The 23,696-nt window shown below is 36.9% G+C and overlaps 1 protein-coding gene across 1 annotated transcript; it reads right to left on the bottom strand.

Annotated features, from left to right (window-relative positions):
* Window positions 1-744: 744 nt before the first annotated feature.
* Window positions 745-21,688, bottom strand: KIF14 (kinesin family member 14). The gene is made up of 30 exons (XM_033067902.1): window positions 20,595-21,688; window positions 19,992-20,246; window positions 18,513-18,600; window positions 17,085-17,180; window positions 16,089-16,141; window positions 15,741-15,771; window positions 15,287-15,394; window positions 14,023-14,139; window positions 13,307-13,425; window positions 12,840-13,012; window positions 12,359-12,506; window positions 12,204-12,267; window positions 11,826-12,010; window positions 11,012-11,114; window positions 10,637-10,797; window positions 9,713-9,860; window positions 8,928-9,080; window positions 8,232-8,358; window positions 7,521-7,614; window positions 6,873-7,011; window positions 6,357-6,460; window positions 5,834-5,928; window positions 4,885-5,106; window positions 4,563-4,747; window positions 3,823-3,981; window positions 3,185-3,304; window positions 2,715-2,814; window positions 2,247-2,323; window positions 1,459-1,597; window positions 745-1,360 (listed from the first exon to the last, which is right to left on the bottom strand). Exons 1-30 carry the CDS (start codon window positions 21,686-21,688, stop codon window positions 999-1,001), a joined length of 5,019 nt encoding a protein of 1,672 aa, XP_032923793.1. The 3' UTR covers window positions 745-998.
* Window positions 21,689-23,696: the final 2,008 nt, after the last annotated feature.

Below are 23,696 nucleotides of genomic sequence, written 5' to 3'. Positions count from 1 at the left end.
TAGCCCATGGGGAGCAGTGAATTAAGCCCTTTGTGTGTTCAGCTTTTCCTTTCCCTATTTAGCTATCTATATTTCAAGCCAGGAATTTTCTCACTTTTACCCTTATGATTCTCCCCCAACTGGAGGGGGAACAAGGGAGTGGTTGTGTGGGGCTTAGTTTCCAGCTGGGGTTAAACCACCACAGACACGCTGATCTATAGGAAAAAAACTTTAGATTTTACTGTATGAATTTCCCAAACTTTTGTGAGTAAATTGTCCTCAGTCCAGGCCTCCTAAAACCCATGCAAATTAATTTCCATCCCCCCGTTAACTTCAGCCAGCAGACCAAAAGTAAGATGTTAAACAATGATAACAAGTGCAAGAAAGTAATAGATGGGGAAGCTCTCTACAACCTGGGGTAATTTATATGTTATTTAGGAACAGATATGCTTCTATTCCAATATGAATAGTAGAGAAAATTATTTCAGCAATCAAAAGATAACTCACTAAGCAACAAAACCAACATAAACTTACTTCAGATCACTTTGAACAGCATCATTGATACTTTAAACCCAAATTCTTCAACTAACTAAAAACCACTTTAAAAAGCATCCATCAAATAAGGTTATAAAGTACTTTTAATAGCTCTCATTGTTTTTCTCTACATAAATAAATACAAAGTTTTTGCCCTGTTTAAAAAAAAAGCAGCATAAAAACACTTTCAAGTTGCAGTAGCATTACTAGATCACAATGCAGCTGACATGAAGCAAAATTTTTAAAAAAAAATCAAATTATTTCTCAAACTTAGGTAGCAATAGACTTCTATTAAAACAAAAGGAATTATATTTTGATGTTTGACAGACGCTTAAGGAACGTATTTTTTCTTTGGTGAAATATAGGGAACCTGAACATGGCATTTTACTTTCTCATGACTCACTTAATCATATTAGTGATAAATTTTAGCTTTTTGTGATATGCTGCAACAAGAAAGTTTTCTTTGATCTCCTGATAATAGCATTTTATACCCATTCTATCCTACCAGGTGAAAGCTCTGGAGTCTGTGTGCATTCTGGAATCCCATTCCTTTTCCCAGCAAATTCAACCTGACCTGTTTCAACCTGTCCTCCTCGAGTCTCAGTAGTTTCATGACAAATATTTTGAGATTGCAGTGATGGCTGTCCTTGTTCAAGTTCAAAATTCATAATAAGGGAATCAACCAGAGAGTCCAATTCATCCAGGTTCATAAAAGGCACATGCATTTTCTGATTAGGGTTGTTTGCAGAAGACAAGGCAAATAAACTGAAATAGTTACTAAAATATCCACCAATGACAGAAATATTTTCTGCAGAGCTCCTGAGAGGGCTGGTGTTTCTGTACAATCCTATGAGAAACAAGAACAAGAAGAATCAAATGCAGTATTTTGCAGACACCAAAGAGCCCTCTCCCTTGTTTTGCAAGTCTCCTGTAGCAGCTAAATACCTCGTAACATGGACGAGACAATTTGACAGACTTCAGTCAGGCACTGCTCCAATTCCAAATACTTCACAGCAATCTTAGTGTTCTTCTTTATTTCTCGATATAGAGAGTCTTCCTCTGGCAACTGAGATTCTGTTTCTTTCTGTATTAATAAAGAGCAATTTAAAGAGAATCAAATCCATCACAGTATATTAACTACTAAACATGCCTGTGATGGTTTCAGTCACGTAGATCAAGCCAATGCTGAAACACAAAAATCAAATCAATGTCATCTCATATAAGACAGCACTGAAAAGTAGTGCACATGGTTGATAGATTAGGAAGAGAAGAAAAAGCAAATGACAAGAAAATCCAGGAAATGCTTGGCTCTTATAGGATAAATCACCTATCCTGGCTTTTATTTCAAAATACCAGTAACTATGGCAGCAGTTATAAAACAATTACACAAGTAAAGCTGATCTTTTAACTTGAAAGAAAAAAACAAACACAACAGGTAGTTAGGCTGTTTGAGATGAGCACAAAAAGGAAGATACAAGTACCTACAGAAATTCTTTATCTTTAGTAAAATTAAAATAAAAGACCTTTGAGTGAAAATGCAGTAGCAAGGAAAGTTAGCATTCTAGTTACAGGAATGCTGCTGTGACAGAAAGTGTTATCATATAATTGTAAATATACAGTATGTATGTGTGTGTATATACATATACTCACACATTCCTCTTCTTAGATAAATGCATCCTTAAAATTTAAATACCAGACTCAAAAGTACACATTTTGTGAAACATTTCTCTTACCTTTCTGCAGTAAGACATGTTATTTTCAAGGAATCTGGCTAATGCCACCACATTATCCTTTATTCGATTCTGAATCTACAAAAGAAACTTCTAATTACAATGTACACCTTATTCAAGTCAAAGTACATTAAGAAAAAGAACAAATACTGATCTACTAAAGAGTTAAATATCCAAAAGAAATAACATTTTCTGCAACTAAACATGTAATTTTTTTATAGGAAATATTAACTGGTAGAAAACATTAGTTGTATATCTGCAAGGTTTTAAATCCCTTACTATGGGAGAATCAAATGAACATATTTAAATATTAACTGAAGAAAGGTTGTCCTATAACTTTGTATCACTCATTCTAAGTGGAAGGGGAAGCTCTGGTGTTTTCTTTCCATCTTCACAGCGGTTGCACCAGAGATAAGCATGTACAGATGCTGCAGATACTTAAGAATTTGCTGCAAGTGGACAGCATTATTTGGAAAGCTGAGAGCTCAGTTCCTTTTGATGGAAACACAAAGCATTTGGGAGTTAAGCAAAAGACACTGAAACAAAATAGTTTGGATGGTTTCACTATTATCTGCAGGATTAAGAATGACAACAGCAAAAGCCAGAGCAGGAAGAAATTTTTGCTTTCCTTGAGAGGAACAATTTATCACTCAGAAAATTTCAGTCTTTCCCAAGTATTTTCTTGGAATCAGAGTCTGACTTACTGGGCTTACCCACTAAGAAAGTGGTGTGTTTCCAAGGGGTACTCTAACTTCCCTACTGGAATTTTCCAACAGTTCCAGAAATATTTTCAACTATGGTGCCTATTCCTTATACTTTATTCTCTACTTTGTGTAACTCCCTACAGTATCATGTTCTTCATGATTTAAATACAAGCATAAACAACAAAACATGATCAAGTGCCTCCAAGATCTAATAGCAGTTTTTAACCTTCATCTCACCTCATTCTGAGGACATTGTTTCACAAGTTCTTTCTGTACTATTCTTGCTTTCTCCTGTACAGCATCAATGAGACACTCCAGTCCTGAGCTTACTCCATCATAAATGGCAAGTACAAATTCCTTTAAAAACAAAGATTCAAAATGCAATGGTTAAAGAAAACTGATGTGGTCTTGAACTAAAATAGATTTTCCACAGTAGACTAGAAATAGTTTTGTTTCGAGCAAATTATTCAGTACAGGTATATTCAGACACATCTTCCTTGGACCAGAGGAGCTCAGTTCAGATTTTTGTAAATTTAATGTGGCACTTAGGCACTTAACTTCAGTTAAACAGATAGGCTTCTATCATCTCAGTGCAGGTACAGTCCTAAAAGCATTATACATTTCTTTCTCTTCATGGGTTTAACTTACAGAAATTTAAAGGATGTGGTTTCAAGGAAAAAAAAGTCAAAGGTATATTAATACATCTATTTTTACCCTAAGTTTCAAGTATTAGATAAACTCTAAATATACTTTATTCAGTTGATGAAGTTGGTATGTGGAACAATTTGCTCCCGAGTACAGTTACTGAGAGTGTGACCTCAACACTAGAATTACTATTCAGTATCAGTATTTCTAAGAAACATTTCTTTCTTCACCTGTAGACTTGAGGCTGGAATGTTGTTCTCTTCAGGCAATGAAATATCAGCTGTTGTGACTACCGCCATGTGTCCTATATATTTCATTGTTTGTTTTATTGTTTGGTTTACTTTGCTCCATGCTTCTGTTACCATAGAGGATATATCTGAAGAACACCCCTGGGAAACAAAGGCACATCTTTCACTGATGCCAGAAAGCACTTCTGGTCCAAGAATGCACACTTTCTATACAGCAAGAGCTCCTAGCACACAATACTCAGGCATTTTCTGCTTTACATCTTCCTACTTCAAATAGCTTATCTATCACAGCTAAAAAGTCATGCCTTGCAACCACAGAGCAACAATACCATTATACTACATAGTTTTAAAAGCAAAAAAATTCACAATAGTGTGCACAGAAATAATATTCACTGGCCACTAGTTTACAAGTTCAAACAGCAGCACTTACTAGTCTAAACTATCATTTGTTCTTTTGTGTGTTTAATTTTACTATTTTACCAGCAAGAACCAATGCTTCTGTCAGGGCCTGAGCACAGGAAGGTCTGCATTGCTCTCCACTAGCACATGGAACTACCAGCATAGCCAGAAAAATTGCAACCTTGGCTATTTATCTTCCTTAGGCAAGTTGGTTTGTCATTACATACACTGGACATTTAAGTGCTTTTAGCAAGTCTGTAATAAATACTACATTAATGCAGAGAAGTTTTCTATACACAGATGAATTCTTTAATATGGTTTACCTGCAACAGCAACTGTAAATAACCTCCCAAGTTCTTTATTTCCTGTTTCATTTCTTCATCAACTTTTCTAGATCCAGGACACTTTTGAATATTATTAAGCCAGAGTTTACATATAACCACAATCTGGTCAAAAGCAGAGACAATTCTGATGCTGTAGGACTGAGCAGCACGATCAAGAGAGAAAACTACAAGAGAAAGAGATCCATCTCCTTTGCAAATGAACATAGGAACATTAATTCTTGTAACTGACAAATACATGAATGCTTGTGCATCTGAAAGACAAGTCATTAGAAATGTTTAAACCACTAGGAAAATGACTTACAGTTTTCCTGACATTCTTCATCTTGCTGTTCATAGGCTTTTGAAATGGCAGACACTCCAGAAAGAATTATAAACAAATTAGTTAGGAGACTATCTGCTATGCTTTTTCCTCCTTCATGATTCTGTTCCAGCAAATCTAAAGCTGAACTTATAGATTCCTTGCAAATTCCAGGAAGAAACAATTCAGAAGTGCTTGAGCATATGCTAGACTTGTTCAGTGAACCTGTACAAGGTAAAAGCAAAACATACATGCATGAAATCCTTCATAGGACTGAGAAGTCAGTGTGTATTTATAATGACTTTCATATAAACATTCACCTACTCAAGGCAGTCATTCAGAATAAATGTGCAAAAAGCTCTAAATAGTTTATAAGTTCTGTTAGTACAAAGACAAATTCCGTAGCAAAATTCTTTACCATGAATACATTTGTATCAACAATCAAATCACAGAGAAATAAAAAATTAAATCCAACAAATCCAAAATAACTGAATGCATTCAAATATTTCTAAGACCAAAGCATCCTATATTTCATGAAAAGAAATGTTGTAAAACCTGGCCAAGAGCTTGGGGAAACCTCAATAATTGAATGAATAGCAGCAACTCAAGCAAATGAAGTCTCCATATTACAGTATCAGGATTCCACCTCTTTCTCCAGCTAACCCACATAGTTAAGGGGGGTAATGTTTTAGATAAATGTCTTAAATTAGGGTCAGAGTGCTGGTGAGGAAGTTTTTGCCCTCAGAAAGGATAATCAAAAATACAGAAACCCCTACTGTTAACAGCTTGACATCATAAATTTGATAAATCTGAAGGTTTCATAAGCAGGACATGTTTAAACTTGCTTTCCAACCCACAGTTAAACAACTATCAGGAGCACCTATGTTTTATGCATGTAGCAGGTTCAAATTCTCAGTATGAAATGAAAGGTGTTCTGCCATTTAGCAAGTACCTGATATATAGGAAGTCTGTTTATTCTGAATAGATTGCAATTTTATCTCAGACAAACATCCAGAAATTCTCTTGTTCTTCATGAAGCTTCTACTTCTAAGAAAGAATGATAAAAGAACATGAAAAACCTTGAAGAGAACAGCATTTCTCGTCATCAAGCATTTCCATGATGAGCTACAGCTTGCAAAAATGGGCGAGTCAGATATAAATATTGTTGGAAGGCAAAAATTTCAAATACAAGGTCCTAGACAATATACAATTTACTCCTTAACAACAGTGCTTTGATAGTATGGAAGTGGAAGAAAACAGTAAAAACTACACATTTCACTCTGCACTGATGCTTTGGAAAGCTCTACACACAACTTTTGTTCCCTTTTTTTGTCCACAGAGGAAATCCAAGAGAATGAGTGAATTCAAGAGAAGACTCACCAGATGACACAGTGTATGAGACTGGAACAAAAGCATATTTAGATAACAACACAATTTTTTGTAAGTGTAGAAGAGTAGTTATGAATTATTTTTACCTTCTTCTGGAAAGCAAGGAAATGGAGCTGTCTGAAAGGTCAGGTTCCCACTCATCAGCAGGATCATAAAACACATCAACAACAGCTTTATTTCTATCATTACTCTGAAAAAACAAAGGAAACAGTGCAGGAGGAGAGTTAAACAGCAAAAAAATTATAAAGCAGGCAACATATGGATAAATAGGACATAATAATGAAAACTTAGATGATACCTTTAGAAATTAAAGTTATTTTACAACATAAAACCATTGAACAACCAAAAGAATCGCAAAGCAGTCCTTGTTTTACTGCTCCTAACTCGCTAAACAAAATGACCTGAATAAAGTAATTTGTTTCTATTGTATTCTGTTCATATGATAGACAAATGCACCTGCATGTCTTTAGTGAAAGATAGTCACGTATTTTGCTAAGATATACAACCCAAAAAGGCACCCAGATTTTTCTCCTGTAGGCATTATCAAATTTATCTTTGACAAAATATTACTGATTATTACTAGTCCTTCAATTGTTACTGACCTCATAGAGTTCTTTCATTGCAGCTAGTTTACATTCAAATTTCTCTAGGCTCCAGAAAGTTGTTATTCCCAGTTTGGTGTTACGAACCTGCACCTGAATGGAAGACACTGTTCCTGTTTTATCATCAATTTTGTCATGCCTAAGAATTGGAGAAAGTTTAAAAAAAAGACAAAAATCAAGACAAAAACCACATTAATATTGCAAAAATAAACAAGATACTGGTAGGTAGGATTACACAGAGACTAAAAAGGTGACACAAACAAAAATTTCTTCAGACATCACACATCTCAGTTACCATGCTTTAGAAACAGTTAATACATGAACCAAAATAAGACATATATGGGCATCAAAAGATTCACCTCCAAAGCACACTAAATTCAAAAATCAATTTGTCTATAGCATACCTTTAAAGTTTTGATCTAAATTTCAAATTAGAAATTCACATTTCAAAATAACAAGGCTCAGCTACACACTTAACGCACAATAGTATGGAAAAAAATTATCATGTTCAATTGCACAAGACTATTAAAAGAAACACCAACAGTTCATTGCACATCCTGAATCCATCCCCAAATTATATTAATAATGTAATGGATAGTATATATCCATTACATAACCACATTATAATTAAGTAACTCAGACACTGACCTGCAGAAAACAGTGTTTTTCCCTAATGCATTGCTAATGGTGTTAGCCTCTTTAATCATCACAGACAGCTTCAGAGACTTCCAGTTCAGTGGAACTAATAAAGAATATAGAACATAGTGATTTAGTGAACCAAACGATGTGATGCAACAACTTCAGGGTTAAAAAAAAAAACAAAGGGCAGAAAAGAAACCACAACCCATAAGCAAAAAAGCAAGTTAGCCAACAACAGTTCCAAGAATTCCCAACACATTGGGAAAACATTACCCTTCCAGGCAAGATAACTCTCTTAAATGATTGGGTAAAGGGTATTTCAGAAACAGAGGCATAGGACCAGACACCATATTGTCATTATAAATCCAAGATAGGAAACTGTAAAAAATGAATTCTGTTACTCCAGTTAATGCCAGTCAATGAATTAATGCCTGACCAGTGGAGACAGACAGGGAAGGACTTTTAAGTAACTGGAAAAAAAACAGATTACAGGTATGTCCACCTAACCATGCTGAGCGTGATTAAACAGAGCTTTTAATGCAGTTCAATACATACAGCTGATGAATAGAAAGGATTGTAACAACCAGAAGGCTCTTCCTGCTCAGGATCACTAGAGAAGTATTAGTGGAACAGAAAAAGCTCCTGTATCAATACCCAACACCCACACCCACTGAGAAAGAGAAGCCAGCGTTGCCTTTGCAATATTATGCATATACATACTCATCACTGGTTTGTTCCCACTTCCATGATTCTTCTGAAGGGTATGTATTTCCTCAGCAATCTTCTGCTTCTCAGCTTCCAGAGCTTCCACTATCTTTGCATGATGAATAGTATGGTCTTCTAGAGCCTGGGGGAAAATGAGAAGTGGTAAAAAAAAAAATCTAAGACTCTTAATGCTGTTTGTTGAAGCTAAAGTTTTTGTTCCTGCCATTTTAAAGACTTACTGAATTAATTTTATACTGGATACCTGCAATACTAATATAAAATTAATTTTCAAACTGACTATTCTCTGGGTTTGCTCACATATTGCAATGCTCAAAAAAAAATCCTGGAATTAAAAAGGAACAGTTCTTTAAAAAAGCTGTATTTGCTACAGCAGTCAGATGTATATGAACACCAGCCAAGACTCAGTCATTACTACATTAATGTCTGGAGTAATAACTTTTGCCAAAGGCAACAGTTGCTAAATTTTGGTGCAGGAACAAAACCATCCACATTATTTAATAAATAAGGTCAGCATTAGTTAAACCTCAATATTAACACATTACCATACTCAGGTTGCAAACAAAACATCGGTTCTTCTGCATATAACCACACAGAAGTACTTAAAATAATTCCCTTTACAATAATTGATTTTAAAAAAACAAACCAAAAAACTCCTCCCAACCAAACCTTAAAAGGTTTTTTTCCAATTACCTGCTTGGTAGCTAAGGTCTCCATTTCTAAACGCTTCTTATTGAAGTGCAGTTCTAGCTCAAGGCTTTTCTTTGCCTTCTCTAGCTCCTGTATTTTAGTTGTAGCTTTTTGGTTATTCAGTTCTTGGATTTGCTTCTTACGAGATTCTTCTCTCTAATACCAGAAAGGAAAAGTCAGACAAGGAATACTCCTTCTACAGCATTTCTGAGCCACCCTTCAAGCAGATATTCAATACATTTAAAACTTTTAGCCTCTGTGAACTACACAGCCCAACATCAGCAATGGTTATATCCCAGTTCACAAGCATCACTTTAGGTCTTCTATAGACTATGTAAGACATGAGATACACGATTATTGTTTTACCATGATGTACTGTTCTATGCCAACTTATGCATGTTGCAACTGTACTTAAAAAAACAACTACAGAGCAGCATGCAAACTTGGAAAGAATAAAATCACCTGTATTAATCAATCTGGTACAGTGATTTAAAAGCCACATGCAATAAGGTAGATTCTGTAGGTATTTTTCTTTGCTTTACAATAACTCTGGAATAACTCTGAAGAGGATAACTACTTTACAACTTCTTCTGTTGCCAAGGTTGACTTCTTTTTTAAGAATGAGGCTTTTCATTCTAACATGCTGCTATAATATGCAAGAGAAAAAGAAAATCAAAACCAAAACCACACCAACCTAGCCCAGGTGGAGAACCTAACAGATATCACATACTACAGTTTCTGGTTTACTTTATTGATATATTTCATGCAATGATGCAATGGCAACTTACCACCTCTGCTTCCAGGGATTTTATTTTGCTCTCATATGCTTCTTTTTGTGCAGTCAGTTCTTGTTGAACCATCTCTTTTGCTATTTGGACACTTTGCATCATTTCTTCCTTGGCTTTGAGTCGTGCCTCTTCAATTTCTGATTCAAGCCTACAAGTATTGTACATTTAGATTGCTGCTGTTAGTCTCTTATAAGATGCATATAGATTATATTTTTTTTTCCTGTCATGAGAGTTTAATGGGGTTTTTTTTAACAAAAAAAACATACTTTACATGGTTTTGATTTCATGGACAAAATGTAGACACTTCCAATGTAAATATGGAAGACATTCCAGAATTTCAAAGTCCACTCAATTTCTATTTTTACTTTATTACATCCTTTACCCAAATTCACAGACTGCAATGGAAATTCACTAAGCCACATTAAGATGCAAAATTAAATTTTAAATCAATGAGCCCTGTGGTTCAATAAGGCCCCATGATGAAGTAAGTAGGAATAATATTTCGCTGTCTCTCAAATTCTCTGCCCTCAAAGAAGACTAAGGCTATTATTACTTTGGGTTCTTCTCATTCCTAAAGCATTTACTTGTCAGACTTCAAATCTCTTTAAAACACCAAAAGTTATTTTCAGACTCACCATACACTTGGAGAGAAACATAACTAAAGAGATACACTACTCTGAGGCTCCCTGGAGTTCAGTGTTTCTCTACTAGTGGTCTACATTGTTGGTACCTGGAATAGCTTGTGGCAATTGAACGTTAGAAGTGTACATTTCAGCCACGTCTGTGACTTCTATTATAAATGGAGTTGCTATTTTCCAACCCTCCCCATTGTGAAATAGTTAATAATCTTCAGGTATTTCTAAAACTAATTGCATGGTTGAATTAACAACTGAGCTTTTCAGAACAAGAAGAATCAATACTTACTGTGCTCGCTGTGCGATAAGCAGCTCATTCTTTGCAAATTCAAAGTCTTTTGTACCATCATGCAAACATGAAGTCCCACAAGAAGGTATTTTAACTTTCTTAACTTCTGCTGGATGATTAAACCTGAAATAATGGTCTCCCCCAAGAATCACTCGATCACCCTATTGGGAGAAAAAAATTCAGCTGAAGCTTTCAGATTTATAGGCAAATTTTCATGCTTAAAACATGCAGGTGAAGCTAGAAATCAAAGAGGAAGAGCCAAATACTTAGTAGTTACAGAGCATTCTCAGCAAACCTGCAGTCTGAAGCTGAGATAGTAACAAAGCAAAGCAACCTACACACACAGAAATTACTACTATCAGATCAATTACTTACATGATGCAGAATTGTTGGGTCCAAAATGCATTTCCCATTTACATATGTCTTGGCTTCTCTCAGTGGAATAATACTTACTTGGCCAACAGTATTTTTAATGACACTGAAAGCAAGAAACATTGGCAGTATTAGTGGCTCATGATAATTGCAAGTGATGCTTCTTAATAGACTAAAATGCAGGCTTTACATGTTATTGTTTTCCTAGATGTGTATTGTCTCCATACTACTTAGGTACAACACACATAATTAATGAATGATAACCTATATTTTGGTAGAGAACCTATATTTACATCTAGGAATCCACACCTAGAAAATTACTGCAATACCCTGCCATCTTTGATAATGTGAATTTGCTGGTTTTAGTAACTAATTAGTGACATTTCTTACAGCATGTTTTCGAGGATCAGTTGCATTGAATGCACTTGAAGCAATAATTCTGCAGTATAGCCAAGGTTCTACCTGTTTTTAATAAGTTATGCACTGTCAAGGAATTTCACTTTTCCACTGAACTTAATGTAACATTTATATACCATATAGCATCATTTAATCAGGTCTTATTCATGCAGAGATGCTGCAGAAGAAAATATGGCTACATGAATGAAAAGAACAAAGAAACTAAACTACCCTGGTTAACAGATTTCTAGAGGGAGCAGAAGATAGTTGCCTTAATCATTGATCAGTACAAAAAAAAATATCTCTACATGATATTTTCTTGACTAGAAAACTATATTTTGTTACTGCCAGAAGGAAGAGTGACTCCAACAGAAAGGGAAGGGTGAGAAGAAACCTAAAATATAAAAAGAACACTACAAACCAATGGTCATCAGCAATCAGGACTCCAGAAAGCTGGATATCATGTTTTGAATTTGGTGTACACCTTCCAACTGTAGTTTCTCCTTCTTTGATCATATATAACAGCACCTCAGAAAGCTGAGGATCTTCATTGAGATTGACAAGGTTTGGTAAATGATTGTCCATTTTGAATGCAATTCCAGCTTTCTAGATAAAAAAAGCTCTGCATTAAAAAACAATTTACTTTATGCATTCAAATATTTTCATTAATTTTTTCTAAGAAGTAACAGCAATCTGTTAAAAGAGGAGTATTATGGAAACCAAGTCTTACAGCTACTCTTATACTTCTGCAAGATTTCCTGAGGTTATATTTACTATGTCCTATAGAAAAAATACGTACCTGCAATTCTTTTATATCTTCCAACTTCCTTTTTTCTGCTTGTTCAAGTTTTTCTTTCCAGGCCCTTAATGTATGGAGAAAACATTAGGAGAAAAATTACAGCATATAAATTTTACCATTTCCATTTCAAATTAAGACATGAATGAGTGCCTGACCTTTGCATTTCTGCCATGTTCTGCTCCTGCTGGTGCAATTCTACCCTCAGAGATGTTATTTCCTGCATGTAACGCCTGTATTTTTCACGATCGGTGTTCAGAGCACTTTTCTGAGCTGCCTTCAGTTTTTCAATTTCAGCTTTTAATTCTACATTAGACAAAACAGATACATAGTGCACATTAAAAAATGAAGGTAAAACACACTTCAGTACAATAGTACAAAATTAATCCTATTATTTACTTTAAAACAAAACACCTTTCTCTATTTCTGGTTCTAAAGTGTAGCCTAAGATATCACCTGCATTTTGAAAAATTAAAAGGTCACAAAGACCAATAATATTAAAAGGAAGACATCCCAAGCTCTATTAGTCTAGTTGACAAGGGGTCAGTCAACACAACAGAATATTAGCAGCAACAAGTCTTATAATAAATAAGCTAAATACACATGCAAATAACAACCTTGAAAGACTGTAGATCTCACCTCTGATTAGTTTGACATTTACGTCTTCATTCACTTTAGCAATGTTAATAATTGAACAAGCCTGTTTGGCATAGCGAAGGGTGCTGAGCGTCTCCTCGGTGCTGCTGGTAGCTGGGCTCACTGTGGCAATCATGGTTGTTTGGGAATTGCCACCAAGACTTTCCTTTAACAGCCTTCATTGGACAGGAGAATACCAGTCAATCCCTGGCCCTCACAGAAAAATTCATAACTTCCCAATTGGAACAGATAAAATACAAAATACCCAAGGTCTTGCCACTTACTTGAGAGGGACTCTTAGCTACTTAAAACACAAACTCCTGTTGGATCTTTATCTGATGCAACAGGCTAACTTCTTCCCTCCACAGGTCATTTGAGAGGGGGAGGGAAAAGGATGGGAAGAGGTGTCTCATGAACAGATGAGAAAACCAGAGTTCCAGAAAGCCTCTATCTCTATATAATGTACATACCAAGTAAGGACGGATTCCCGGTATGGAATGAAAGTTTTCTTTCCATTTTGAGACTGTTTAGACAGTGCAGAAATAACCCTTCCAAGGGTCAACAGTGATTTATTGATACTCACACCTTCCTACACAAAGCAAAAATAAAAATATTTATAACACAGTTGCACTTTCTTGTGTGATGTTATTAACTGTACTGTTGATTATGTTTGTTCAAGATATGCTACAGCTGTACTGCATTAAATGTCATCAGTTATTAAAAAAACAATAAGATGCAAGAGCAACTTCATTTGGAAAGAACAAAGACCCTGCCTTTAAGCAGTGTTAAGAACCATCAAACTTATGAAGGTAGCCTGAAATAAAGTCTCTTATTAGAAAAGTCTGTTTAATTAGATGGCCCAAAAAGGGGCAAGCCTCAGCTCCACGTGAGATTTGATTCATGATTTCCAAAGCCACAAGAACAGTTTCCTCTCACTCCTCCTGCAGGATCATTAGACCTACATAACATGGGGAGAGGGGTTCTAAGCAAGATCTGCCCCATTGCACAGTCCAAGCCACCCATCCTCACTGGCAAAATGTGATGTAATAGTGATAAACACAAGGCTATATACATCCTTTTATAGTTACAGCCCCTGCCCAAAAGTTCTGTTAGATGAGCATGCTTTGGAATTTAAGGCCATTCTTAGGAGTCAAGCCTTTTCCACAGATTCCTTCTCTTGCTTTACCTTCAGCCTTTCTCCAGTGGTCTGAGCCTTTGTACAGCACTCACTGCCAGCTAGATCAATTAGATTTATGTGACTGGTGAGCCTACGATCACACTTTTCTTCATTCACAAACTCTACCTAGAAAGAAAGGGAGATGCTGGTATTCGAACCAAAACAAAAAGCCTGAGGATAAGCATAAATGGGAAAAGTTGTCCACATTAAATACATAAAAACTTCATGCTGCCATTTAATTATTGACAGGATACTCTCATACTCTCATCCCTTAAAGGAAACTAAGCTCAGACTTACAACCATAGTATCAGTTGGTTGTGGAAGAATAACTGCACAAGCATAGACTGCAATCCCAACAGATGACCAAACTAGGGACTTGGGTCTGAAGTTTGACTGCAGTCAATCCAAACGCAGTTATCCAATAAACATGCAAATCAGTAAGCTGTTATTGATTTAGACCAATGAAGATCACATAAGGAGTCAGTGGAAAAGCTCAAAACCAGCTATGATGGAAAAAAAAAAATCAGAAATGTAGTGGCAAGCATGGCAAGGGGAAGAAAAAGGAGAAAATCCAGGAAACTGGGACAAAAAACTAAACCAATAAAGAACAAAAACCCCCAACCCAACAAGTCATTTGTCAATGGAGAAAACCAACAGTCTGCAGACTCCTGAAGAGCTCTACCTATTCCATTTCTGTCTTCAGGCTCGCATCACTAAGTCAGGTTTTGTCTTTTAAGCATCTGTAAATCAGATGGGGAGTTGTAGTCCCTATATCCTGGAGACACTTAGGGAAGAGGAATCCTGAAGCAAGAAAACATTTATTCAGTGAAGTGTATTGAAATTGAGCAGAAATTGCATCTCCTACCACTGTTGCCCCATTTTGTTGCCTGCAGGAAGTCAGCACAGCCACACACCTCGCACAGCCTAACCTTCCTAGAAGCTACGATGTGTTGGCAGTAGTGTGAAATTCAATCTGGCCTCAATTGGGACTCCTGTTACATCTCAAAATTCACACTGAGAAGCTTGGAACTACTCCTAGATATGTCAGCCTAGACATATTTATACTGCTGCTGTAAATATACTTAGCACAAAGACATCAGAATCTACTCAAAGCATGTAAAATAAAACAAGTTTTGCAGCATAGAAAGCCATATTAAAATGCTCTGTGTTTCACTCAAAGATCTTCAAGTATATTCTCACAACTTTCTAGGCAGCAAACAAAAGAACTTTTTACTATCAGATTTGAATAGATACAAAAAAACCCCAGCAGTACCTTGGTTTGTGTCATGACAAGGGTGAAGACAGAATGAGATCTAGAGCTCTTGTCATTCATTACTGTAGCAGCTGTTGCTCTCTGCTTATTTCCCAGTTCAAGCCAACTCTGTAAAAGACAAAAGTCAGGATATGAAGCCAAACCCTACTTTGGATGATTAACTGAAGACTTAACTGTTATCAAATACAGTTATTAACACAAATCATGAGTATAAGAGGAATTAAACTTAAGAAATAACGATGTGAACATGACACTTGACCGTACAAATCTACGCAGCTCCATTATACAGAACTAGTCTTCATCACTCTTTTACAAAATCAGCTGAAATATCAGACTGGTGGACAGTCTGTTAAACATTTGCTTCCCATCCATGGAATTTATTTTTCAGCAGTAAGCAAAAAAGGAACAGAAAAGAAATATTTGTACTCCCTTTTAGTAACCAAAAAACTGTTACCTGAATATCTGAGTAAGAACGGACAACATTCCTAGAGTGGAGGGAAAAAACAAAAGTTTGGGTTCAGACAGTTTTCTTTCTATAGAATAAAAATGCTGCCTGAGTTCTGAAACCTTTTCCCAGTTACAAACAGAATACAAATAAATAATCAAAGAGACTTCCACATGCTTAGATTTCACTAAGGCAATGAAGAAAATATATCAAGTTAGTCATGGATATGCATTTTTCTAAAACTACATAATACTGGCATCTTGCTTAACTTACTGGTGGGTACACAAGCTTTCATAGAGCCTCAAGAAAACCTCTTTATACCATACATCTGTTAAAGTAAGTACAGTTAAGACTTACACTGTCAGGCCTTCCACATATGGTCCTAACTCTGGATGTTCTCTTACACGAAGCTGATGAGAAAAATTTCAAAATAAAAATTATTACAAGTACATTAGTTCGATCTAGTACTCTGGAATATATAAAAAAAGATTCTACAACATAAATCTATTAAGTTTCTAAGCAGCTTACCTCAAAATCACTGGCAAAACTCAGAGTGAAAGCACTCTTGCTTTAGACAAAACAGTAGAGTCTTAATTTCTTTATAACAAGTCCATCTAAATCCCAAGCTTAGGTTAAAGAACTTATTTCAACAGCAAGTTGGATGTTGCATATAATCTTTTGCATACCATGTGTTGCATCTATCAAACTAGTATTCAATTTACACACAGGACAGTGTTCAACGTCAAAGCACGGGAAGTACTTTTTTGATAAATCAGACAAAAAGTTGCTTTCTTACATATATTACTTGAGACAAATTTATTTAATTTACGGTTTTGCATATTCTAATACACAACCAACCACTAAACACAAGCTAAACTGGTTTAACTAGTGATCCTGAACCAGTTAATCAGGCCAATCTTGTTTCTTTCCCCCCTTCTCCAGCTCCTTAAGAGACAACCAGGCAAAAAACCAGAAAACTCCATCTAAATTACAAGACTACAACTCACGTTACATTGTACAGAAGATTCTTATTATAAGCTGGAGATTTAGATATATCATAAGAGACTTTTTATAAAGGCTGATAAGATCATCTTCATTTTGTAGATAAGGGGAGATTTGAACTACTTTGAAAGATTCTACTGATTATTTTGTTTCTATGTCAGCATTGCTTAGCATTTCTCCAGTGACAAGCATTTTGCTTTGTCATGTGGTGATATTTTGATCTTTTTATTTTTACTGTTCACAACTAATGTACGTAGATAAAAGCAATGATCACTTGTCATTTGTGCATTTTTGTTTCAGAATAAATGCCACTAGAGGTTATGCAGAAACTTGCTTCTGTGAGCAACTTACTTGTTTCTTCTGTCCATTTTCAGCTTTAAAGACAAGCAAATCATGAATTTTCTCATTGTATACTTCAAAGAAGCTCATTTCAAGATGATACAAAACCTAATAAAAGTAATAATAGTTATTTACATAGTCCACAAAACATATTCATCATCCTTGGTTTCAAAAGTTAACTTAGACTACCAGATCCTGATTTTCAATGTTATAAACATTTATGCTGAAAGGGCTTTCCAAGAGAAATTAGATCATAAAATAGTCTGGGTTGAAAGGGACCCTTAAAGGTTGTCTATTGTAACATCTCTGCTAAGACCAAAAATACAATTGATTGTCATCCATAGACATTCCCAGATGGAAGTTATAAAAAAAAAAGTACATACAGCCACTTCAGAAGTTCCAGCATTGGGTTTTTAGTGCGTGAAAATATAATTTTGTTTGCACCTGCACTCATCTCTTTCCCTTAGGGACTGTACTTCTACACCATGATAAAGATAAACCTTGATTCTACTACAGCAATTTTAAAAAAACCAAAAACACCATAACAACACTTTCATGAAAACATCTTTTTCCTCTGAAGGCGTCTGGGTCCTTTTTCTATTTTCAAAAAGAAATTTTCTTTAAGAGACAAGGAAGATTGCAGCAAAGCCCCTAAAGCACTAGAATCAGAAAGACAAGACGCAATTCATTGCAACAGATCACTTATAATACATATAGCAAAGGAGTAAAAAAAACGCTCTGCATTTTTTAGAAGTTATACTCTATTGCCAAACTCAGCATTAACTAACTTTCTTAAATTCTTCAGTGTCTATTAAATCTGCTGGAGGATTAGAATATTAGAAGTTGACAGGTATTAGGATTCAAAGTCTAGAATTCAAATATAAAGCAGTAAGGAAATTTGGAATATTTAAAAATGGAAAAGTTTGCCTGATTAACTGAATGCTAATGTCTACTGAACCGTAAGTCAGTCATTACAAACACAGAAAAAAATACAAAGAAAGTGAGGGGAGTTATTTTTTGTTTCAGCTGGAATAATGAGTTAGAATACTAGAACTGGAATACTGTTACAGTGTATTTTGCTTTGATACATGATGTTTAACAATAAATTCATATTTTTGAGCTCTCTTTTACTGTCTCCACTGAAAGCAGGGAGCCCACAGAGATTTTGGTTTGCCTTTCCTTACATAAATCTTAAAATGTAAGATGTGCAATACAGAGGAAAGAATCCTAGTCTAGTAATGCAACAAAAATATCATGCCCATATTTCTTTCTCGCATTACTGCCAACAAGGAAGCAAAACAATGTTAAACCCCATGAACCAGAGCTATGAATACAAATAAGATTTGAACCAACAAAAGAATATTAATTAATAAAAGGATCAGCACTAAAGTATCACTTCCCTCACATTCCAGTATAAGGTCAATGACATAAGCATATCACCTGTTCCTTGTCCATTTGTGCTATTTGATTGAAAAGATCTTCACAAAGCCTTGGAATTATTCCTCGGTCTTCATCAAATCCCATCATCCTGCGGTCACAAAAATCCTGCTGCTTTAGTTCTGTAACTCTCCATAGACAGGTTTAATGTTATGTGTGCAGTTCTACAGTTGCCATGCCACAGGCTTCTAAGTTGCACCTCAATAATTGACAGAAATTAACCTGATCTAAATTGGTGCTTGTCTAAGCATGGAGTTGGACAAGGTGATATCCAGAGGTATGTTCTACTTCATCCATCGAGAAATAGGTTGAGGACCCAAGTAAACAAGGACTACAGCAGCTGAAGAGTCTATACCTATAAATGCTCAATATCATAACATGCATGCATTTTATATTCTGTGCACACTTTGAATGCAACCTAAGCTTGTCTCCAGCCCTGGTGCAGTTTTTTCCTGTTGAGTTCTGCCACAGCAGCACACCAGTGCTCTGGACTAATCCACCTGCAGTCTAAAGACACACAGGGCTGCACAGAAGAAATTTGTTGTGTAAACTTGACCAGACGACCCTGATACTAATTTCAGCCTTGTTCAAAACAGGTGAAGGTAAGTTATTGTTTAAGCGAAAGAAAAAGAAAAAACCCAAACAAAAACCCAACAAACCTACAAATAGGATAACAGTTGCAATCCTGAGTTTATCTTTCTTTTAGGCCAAGGTAAAAAGAACAGTGTAAGTAAAACCTGAGTTCATCCACTTAAAATGGAAGTTCACCCACTTAAAAGGAACCTACCTCTGTGCAAGTTCTATATTTATTGTAAATTGAACAGAAACATTTCTGATCCTCAACTACCTTTATTAAACATCTATAGCATCTGATAGGAATTATAAAACTAAAACTAATTTTAATAGATGCATGTTTGGAAACCATACTGCTCACTAGGCATTCTATTTCAAAATATAAATAAGGTATACACAATTGGTTGTAAACCCTAAAAATGTTACTTATCTGGGATCATTTTGTGCAAAGATTTGATTTCAAATAAGCAGTGCCACAAACATCTGGATTTATTTAAAGTTCTGAAGCATAAGGACCATAATTATAATGATCTCTTAAATGTCTTCTCCAAAAAACATGCTATACTTTACTATGCCACTTCATGCACAAAATAACAAATAGTGGTGAAAAACAGCACTGGGAGAGTCTGTCAAGCTCACTGCATTCATAAAGGGTTTCCTTCACTAAAATCTCTGGAAAGTTTTTATTTTCCCCGTTAAAAACAGAAAGAAGTCAGGGTCACATACATAAAAATATTCCAAAGTTAACTTTTGCTTAATTGCTATAAATATTGGTTTAATTTTTTTAAAACACGGAATAACCTTTTGACACAATTCAATCACTCTGAAATCTACTCCATTCAATCTCTTTCATGACTTAACACTGGACAACAACTGGCAGAATGTTAACAATAATTATTAGCAACTTACGTGTACGATTTTCCAGAGCCAGTCTGCCCATAAGCAAAAAGACAAGTGTTGTATCCCTCAAAAGCTCTTTCGAGAAGTGGCAGTGCCAAAGTTCTATAGATCAGTGCTTGGCTTGCAAAATTAGGATGATCCTTGTCAAAAGACCAGAAGGAGAAGTCATAACTGAAGCTGTAAACTTGGTTTGTGGATGGATTTCGTACAGTTGTCTCTGAATCATTCATGTAGATCACAGGGAATGAGTTTTCAGTTTTCTCCCTGAATGGAAAAGGTGGGAAAAGAAAAAAAAATATAAGCTACATGCTTGAAGTCAGTAATTCACTACCTAATGGAAAATAAAATCGGTGATCATTGCTAAAAATACCTGTTTGAGGAACACACGAAATATTAAGTTTCAAAACACTTTTGTTATTGAATATGTAAAAAATTGACCCAAACATCAGTAAAGGCAATTCAGTTTCTTAATAAATATGCCTTGGTGCTGCACGAAGTACCAGCTAATTTCCAAGTATATTTTATATCCTTAGGGGTCAATGATGAAATAACAGGTACAAAGTAGGAACCAACACACACTGTTAGCACCAGAAACAAGTCCAGGATACAAACCTGTTACTGAAGGGTCGCACCCGCACAGCTACAATCACTTTGCTGTTTTTCACTTTGGAAACATCTTCCCCAGTACTGCTGCTCTCAGCTAAAATTTCTGTGTTCGCTTTTGTTTCTGAACTTGTACTCACAGGGAAAGAGCTGGAGACACTAGGGAGTTTCTTGGTTGCAATTTGCAGATGAGGTGATTGTTCATTTGAGGCCAGCTTGAGAGACAGTTGATTTTGAGAAGTGCTGTTCTTTGGTGTAAGTGTAAATCTTTCTGTTAAAACTTTTGCTGGTGTCTTTGGTCTTTCCAAGCTGCTGTGTTTCATCATCAAGTGTTGTACCCTTTGCTTTCCAGCTAGCTTATTTATATGGCCTCTTTCATTCGATTGTTCTCCTGATAGGTTTTTAGTACATTTTGAGATAACAAACCGTTCTGATTTAGGAACTTCATTTTGAAACTTTGTGTCAGCAGTGCTTGTCTTATCCTTTAAACACGTGTTGATTGCATTTTCACAGACACCACCAACTAAACCAAAGGAATCCTTGTTGTTCAGGCTATGCTGCAACTTGGTACTTGACTGACTCTCAGTTAACTTCAAGTTTGGTTTAATACCATCTGTACCCTTTATACTCTGTGGAAGTGTAATCTTGTCATTTCCTTGTGCATCAAAGTTACCATTCCCTTTTCTAGGCACAACATTCTGATGAACTGTACTCCTCTCTGCGCAGGCAGCCCTCACACACCTCCGCAGAGTCAGTCTTTGCTCTGTTTGTAGTTCTTCTGTACTCTGTGTTGTGCCACTACCAGACACTGAGTTTTTGCTCGCTCCAGTTCTCCTCTGGAGTGTTAATCTGCCTTCCAGTTTAAAAGAAGTTGACACATCATTCCCTTTTTCACAAGCTGAAATCACATAGGTCCTATTTACTTCCTCAGCCTTATTCTGAGGACATGAAGGCAGACCATCCTTTTCTCCCAAAGCCTGTGACCTCAGCTGCTGCCCAGATGCTTTACTGCTGGCCAGGGTATTGTGTGAAGAAGCCTTCTGCAGAGCGGCTGTGCATCGCGTCCCAGCGGGGCTCCTGGCAGGAACTGTGTAAATAGGCATCTTGTCTTCCAGCTAATTAAAACCCAAATGTTGACAAGTACAGCACCTTTCCTACAGGATTATTTCTGGTTGCTGCTTCATGAGGAATCTGGGGAGACAAAGTAAAACATTGTTTATGATGCTTATGTGCAGCGTGAGTTATGTTTTGCTTCATGGGGAGCTCCTCACCCAAACACTAAGAACAATTAAGTATCCTGTTTCACTTCAGTATTTTAAAAAATAATTCTTTTATATCTGAATGACTACTTCCAACAATAGGCTGACTTGATTTATTGAGTTCTATGATTTGTTTCAGAAAGTAAACCAAGCATAACAAAGAAGCACCAGTTGGTAAAAAGGGCAATCTAACTGTTTAGCAACAAAGATGACCACGGATATTTCTTCCAAATGATCTACCATGATTTCCAAACTAAGGAAATTCCAGATCATGTCTCCATTCACTCACATCTATTTACACTGTGTTTCACAGCTAACAGACTCCAACAGAACAAAAAATTACCTTGAATAGGAAGTCTGTGAACGTAGAAGGAACATTTTCTTCAGCATTCTTCATGCAATCTATAACCCAGTATCAGGACAGTTAATAAAGACTGCTATTAATAGTACCTTTGCATGTTATTTTAGCTCATTCTGGTACATAGACACATAGAAAAACAAAATCCTTAGCCTAGGGGCCAAAAAACCCTTTAACATATACTTCCTGTCCTTTCTACATCTAAGTAACTCAAAAGTTCTATATATGTAATCTATACAGGAAAGCATGTTTTTCCTGTTGCATCTGCATCATAATTGCTGTGTTGTAAGGGGTTTGATATCAATACCCACTGCAGGCTTGCCAGCTGCAATTAATTCATGGTTACAAATCAGCACGAAGCCACCTGCCTTTGATCCTTCAAATCCTTCCTGCCATATCATTAACAACAGCAGTACATGGTCAGAGAGAAAAACGGAAAACAAGATGAGAGCAAGTGATGTAAAAGAAATCACTTAGCCACTGCTACAACAGAAGTTTCTTTTAATGCTACACTTCTAAGTAATAGCTTTCAGAGTACTCTCAGACTTCATGCAATTACATCCACTTACACGTCATGGCTGCAGCTTTCACAGCTCTCAACTTGTGAGGAAAATATCAACATTTCAGAGCAGTGTATTTATAGCCAAAGCCAGTTGGAGACAGGAAACTATGATACATTACTAATAAAATACAAACTTTGTGGTTCCCTTTAGCAGTCAGTAAACCGAGAAACACGGATGTAAGCTATGACTGGTGTGTTTTCTGGAAAAAAAAAAAAATCCATCCTTTGCATGCAGCTTTAACATAAGGTTTGTAGGTTCTCCCCTCCTCTTGGGACAGTTGTGCCTTATGAATAATCACAAAGTCTTTCTGGAGAAAAGTGAAACTCCCCATTAAAGGCTCTTTTGTTCTAAAATAAGGAATGAGGTTCAGTTCGGGAGAATTGAACTCAGAGACACACACTCACTCCTTGTTTTTAAGGAATTACAACCACTAACTAGATACGAAACACAAGCGCTCACAGCTGGAACACCCGGCAGCTCTGTCATCCCTCAGCAAAGCTCCCCTGCCTCCCGGCCGAGCCCGGCACACCCCGCACGGCCAAGGGCCAGCCCTTAGGGACGGGGCGAGGAGGCGGCAGTAGCGGCTCCAGCCCTGCGGCGACTCCAGCCCTGCGGCGACTCCAGCCCAGCAGCAGCTCCAGCCCCGCCGCCCCACACGAGCGCAGCCCGCGGCTGCCCAGAGCCCGGGCCGCAGAAGGGGAAGCCCCGCCGGGCCGCGGAGGCTCCGTGCGGGCCGGCCCTCACCTGAGCGCGGCCCTCCTCAACCGCCGCCCCGCCGCGCTCGCTCCGCGCGGGCCCCGGCCCCGCCCCCGCCCCGTTTGAACGCGCCGGGCGCGCCCGATTGGCTCCGCCAGGCCCCGCCCAGGCCCGGCCCCGCGGCAGAGCCCGCGCCGCCAGGGGGCGCCGCGGCGGGCGCGCTGTGGGGGCTGAG

This window comes from Catharus ustulatus, chromosome 9 (genome assembly GCF_009819885.2).
Source record: "Catharus ustulatus isolate bCatUst1 chromosome 9, bCatUst1.pri.v2, whole genome shotgun sequence".
Lineage (NCBI taxonomy): Eukaryota > Metazoa > Chordata > Aves > Passeriformes > Turdidae > Catharus > Catharus ustulatus.
The sequence above is the reverse complement of the archived record's forward strand: the minus strand, read 5'-3'. Positions and strand labels throughout refer to the sequence as shown.

Coding starts and splice junctions, on each gene's coding strand:
- KIF14 (XM_033067902.1), bottom strand. CDS start 21,688: ATGCCTATTTACACAGTTCCTGCCAGGAGCCCCGCTGGGACGCGATGC. Junction 16,142..17,084: donor AAAATGGACAGAAGAAACAA/GTAAGTTGCTCA, acceptor TTTTCTCATCAG/CTTCGTGTAAGAGAACATCC. Junction 4,748..4,884: donor TGAAGAATGTCAGGAAAACT/GTAAGTCATTTT, acceptor TTTCTCTTGTAG/TTTTCTCTCTTGATCGTGCT.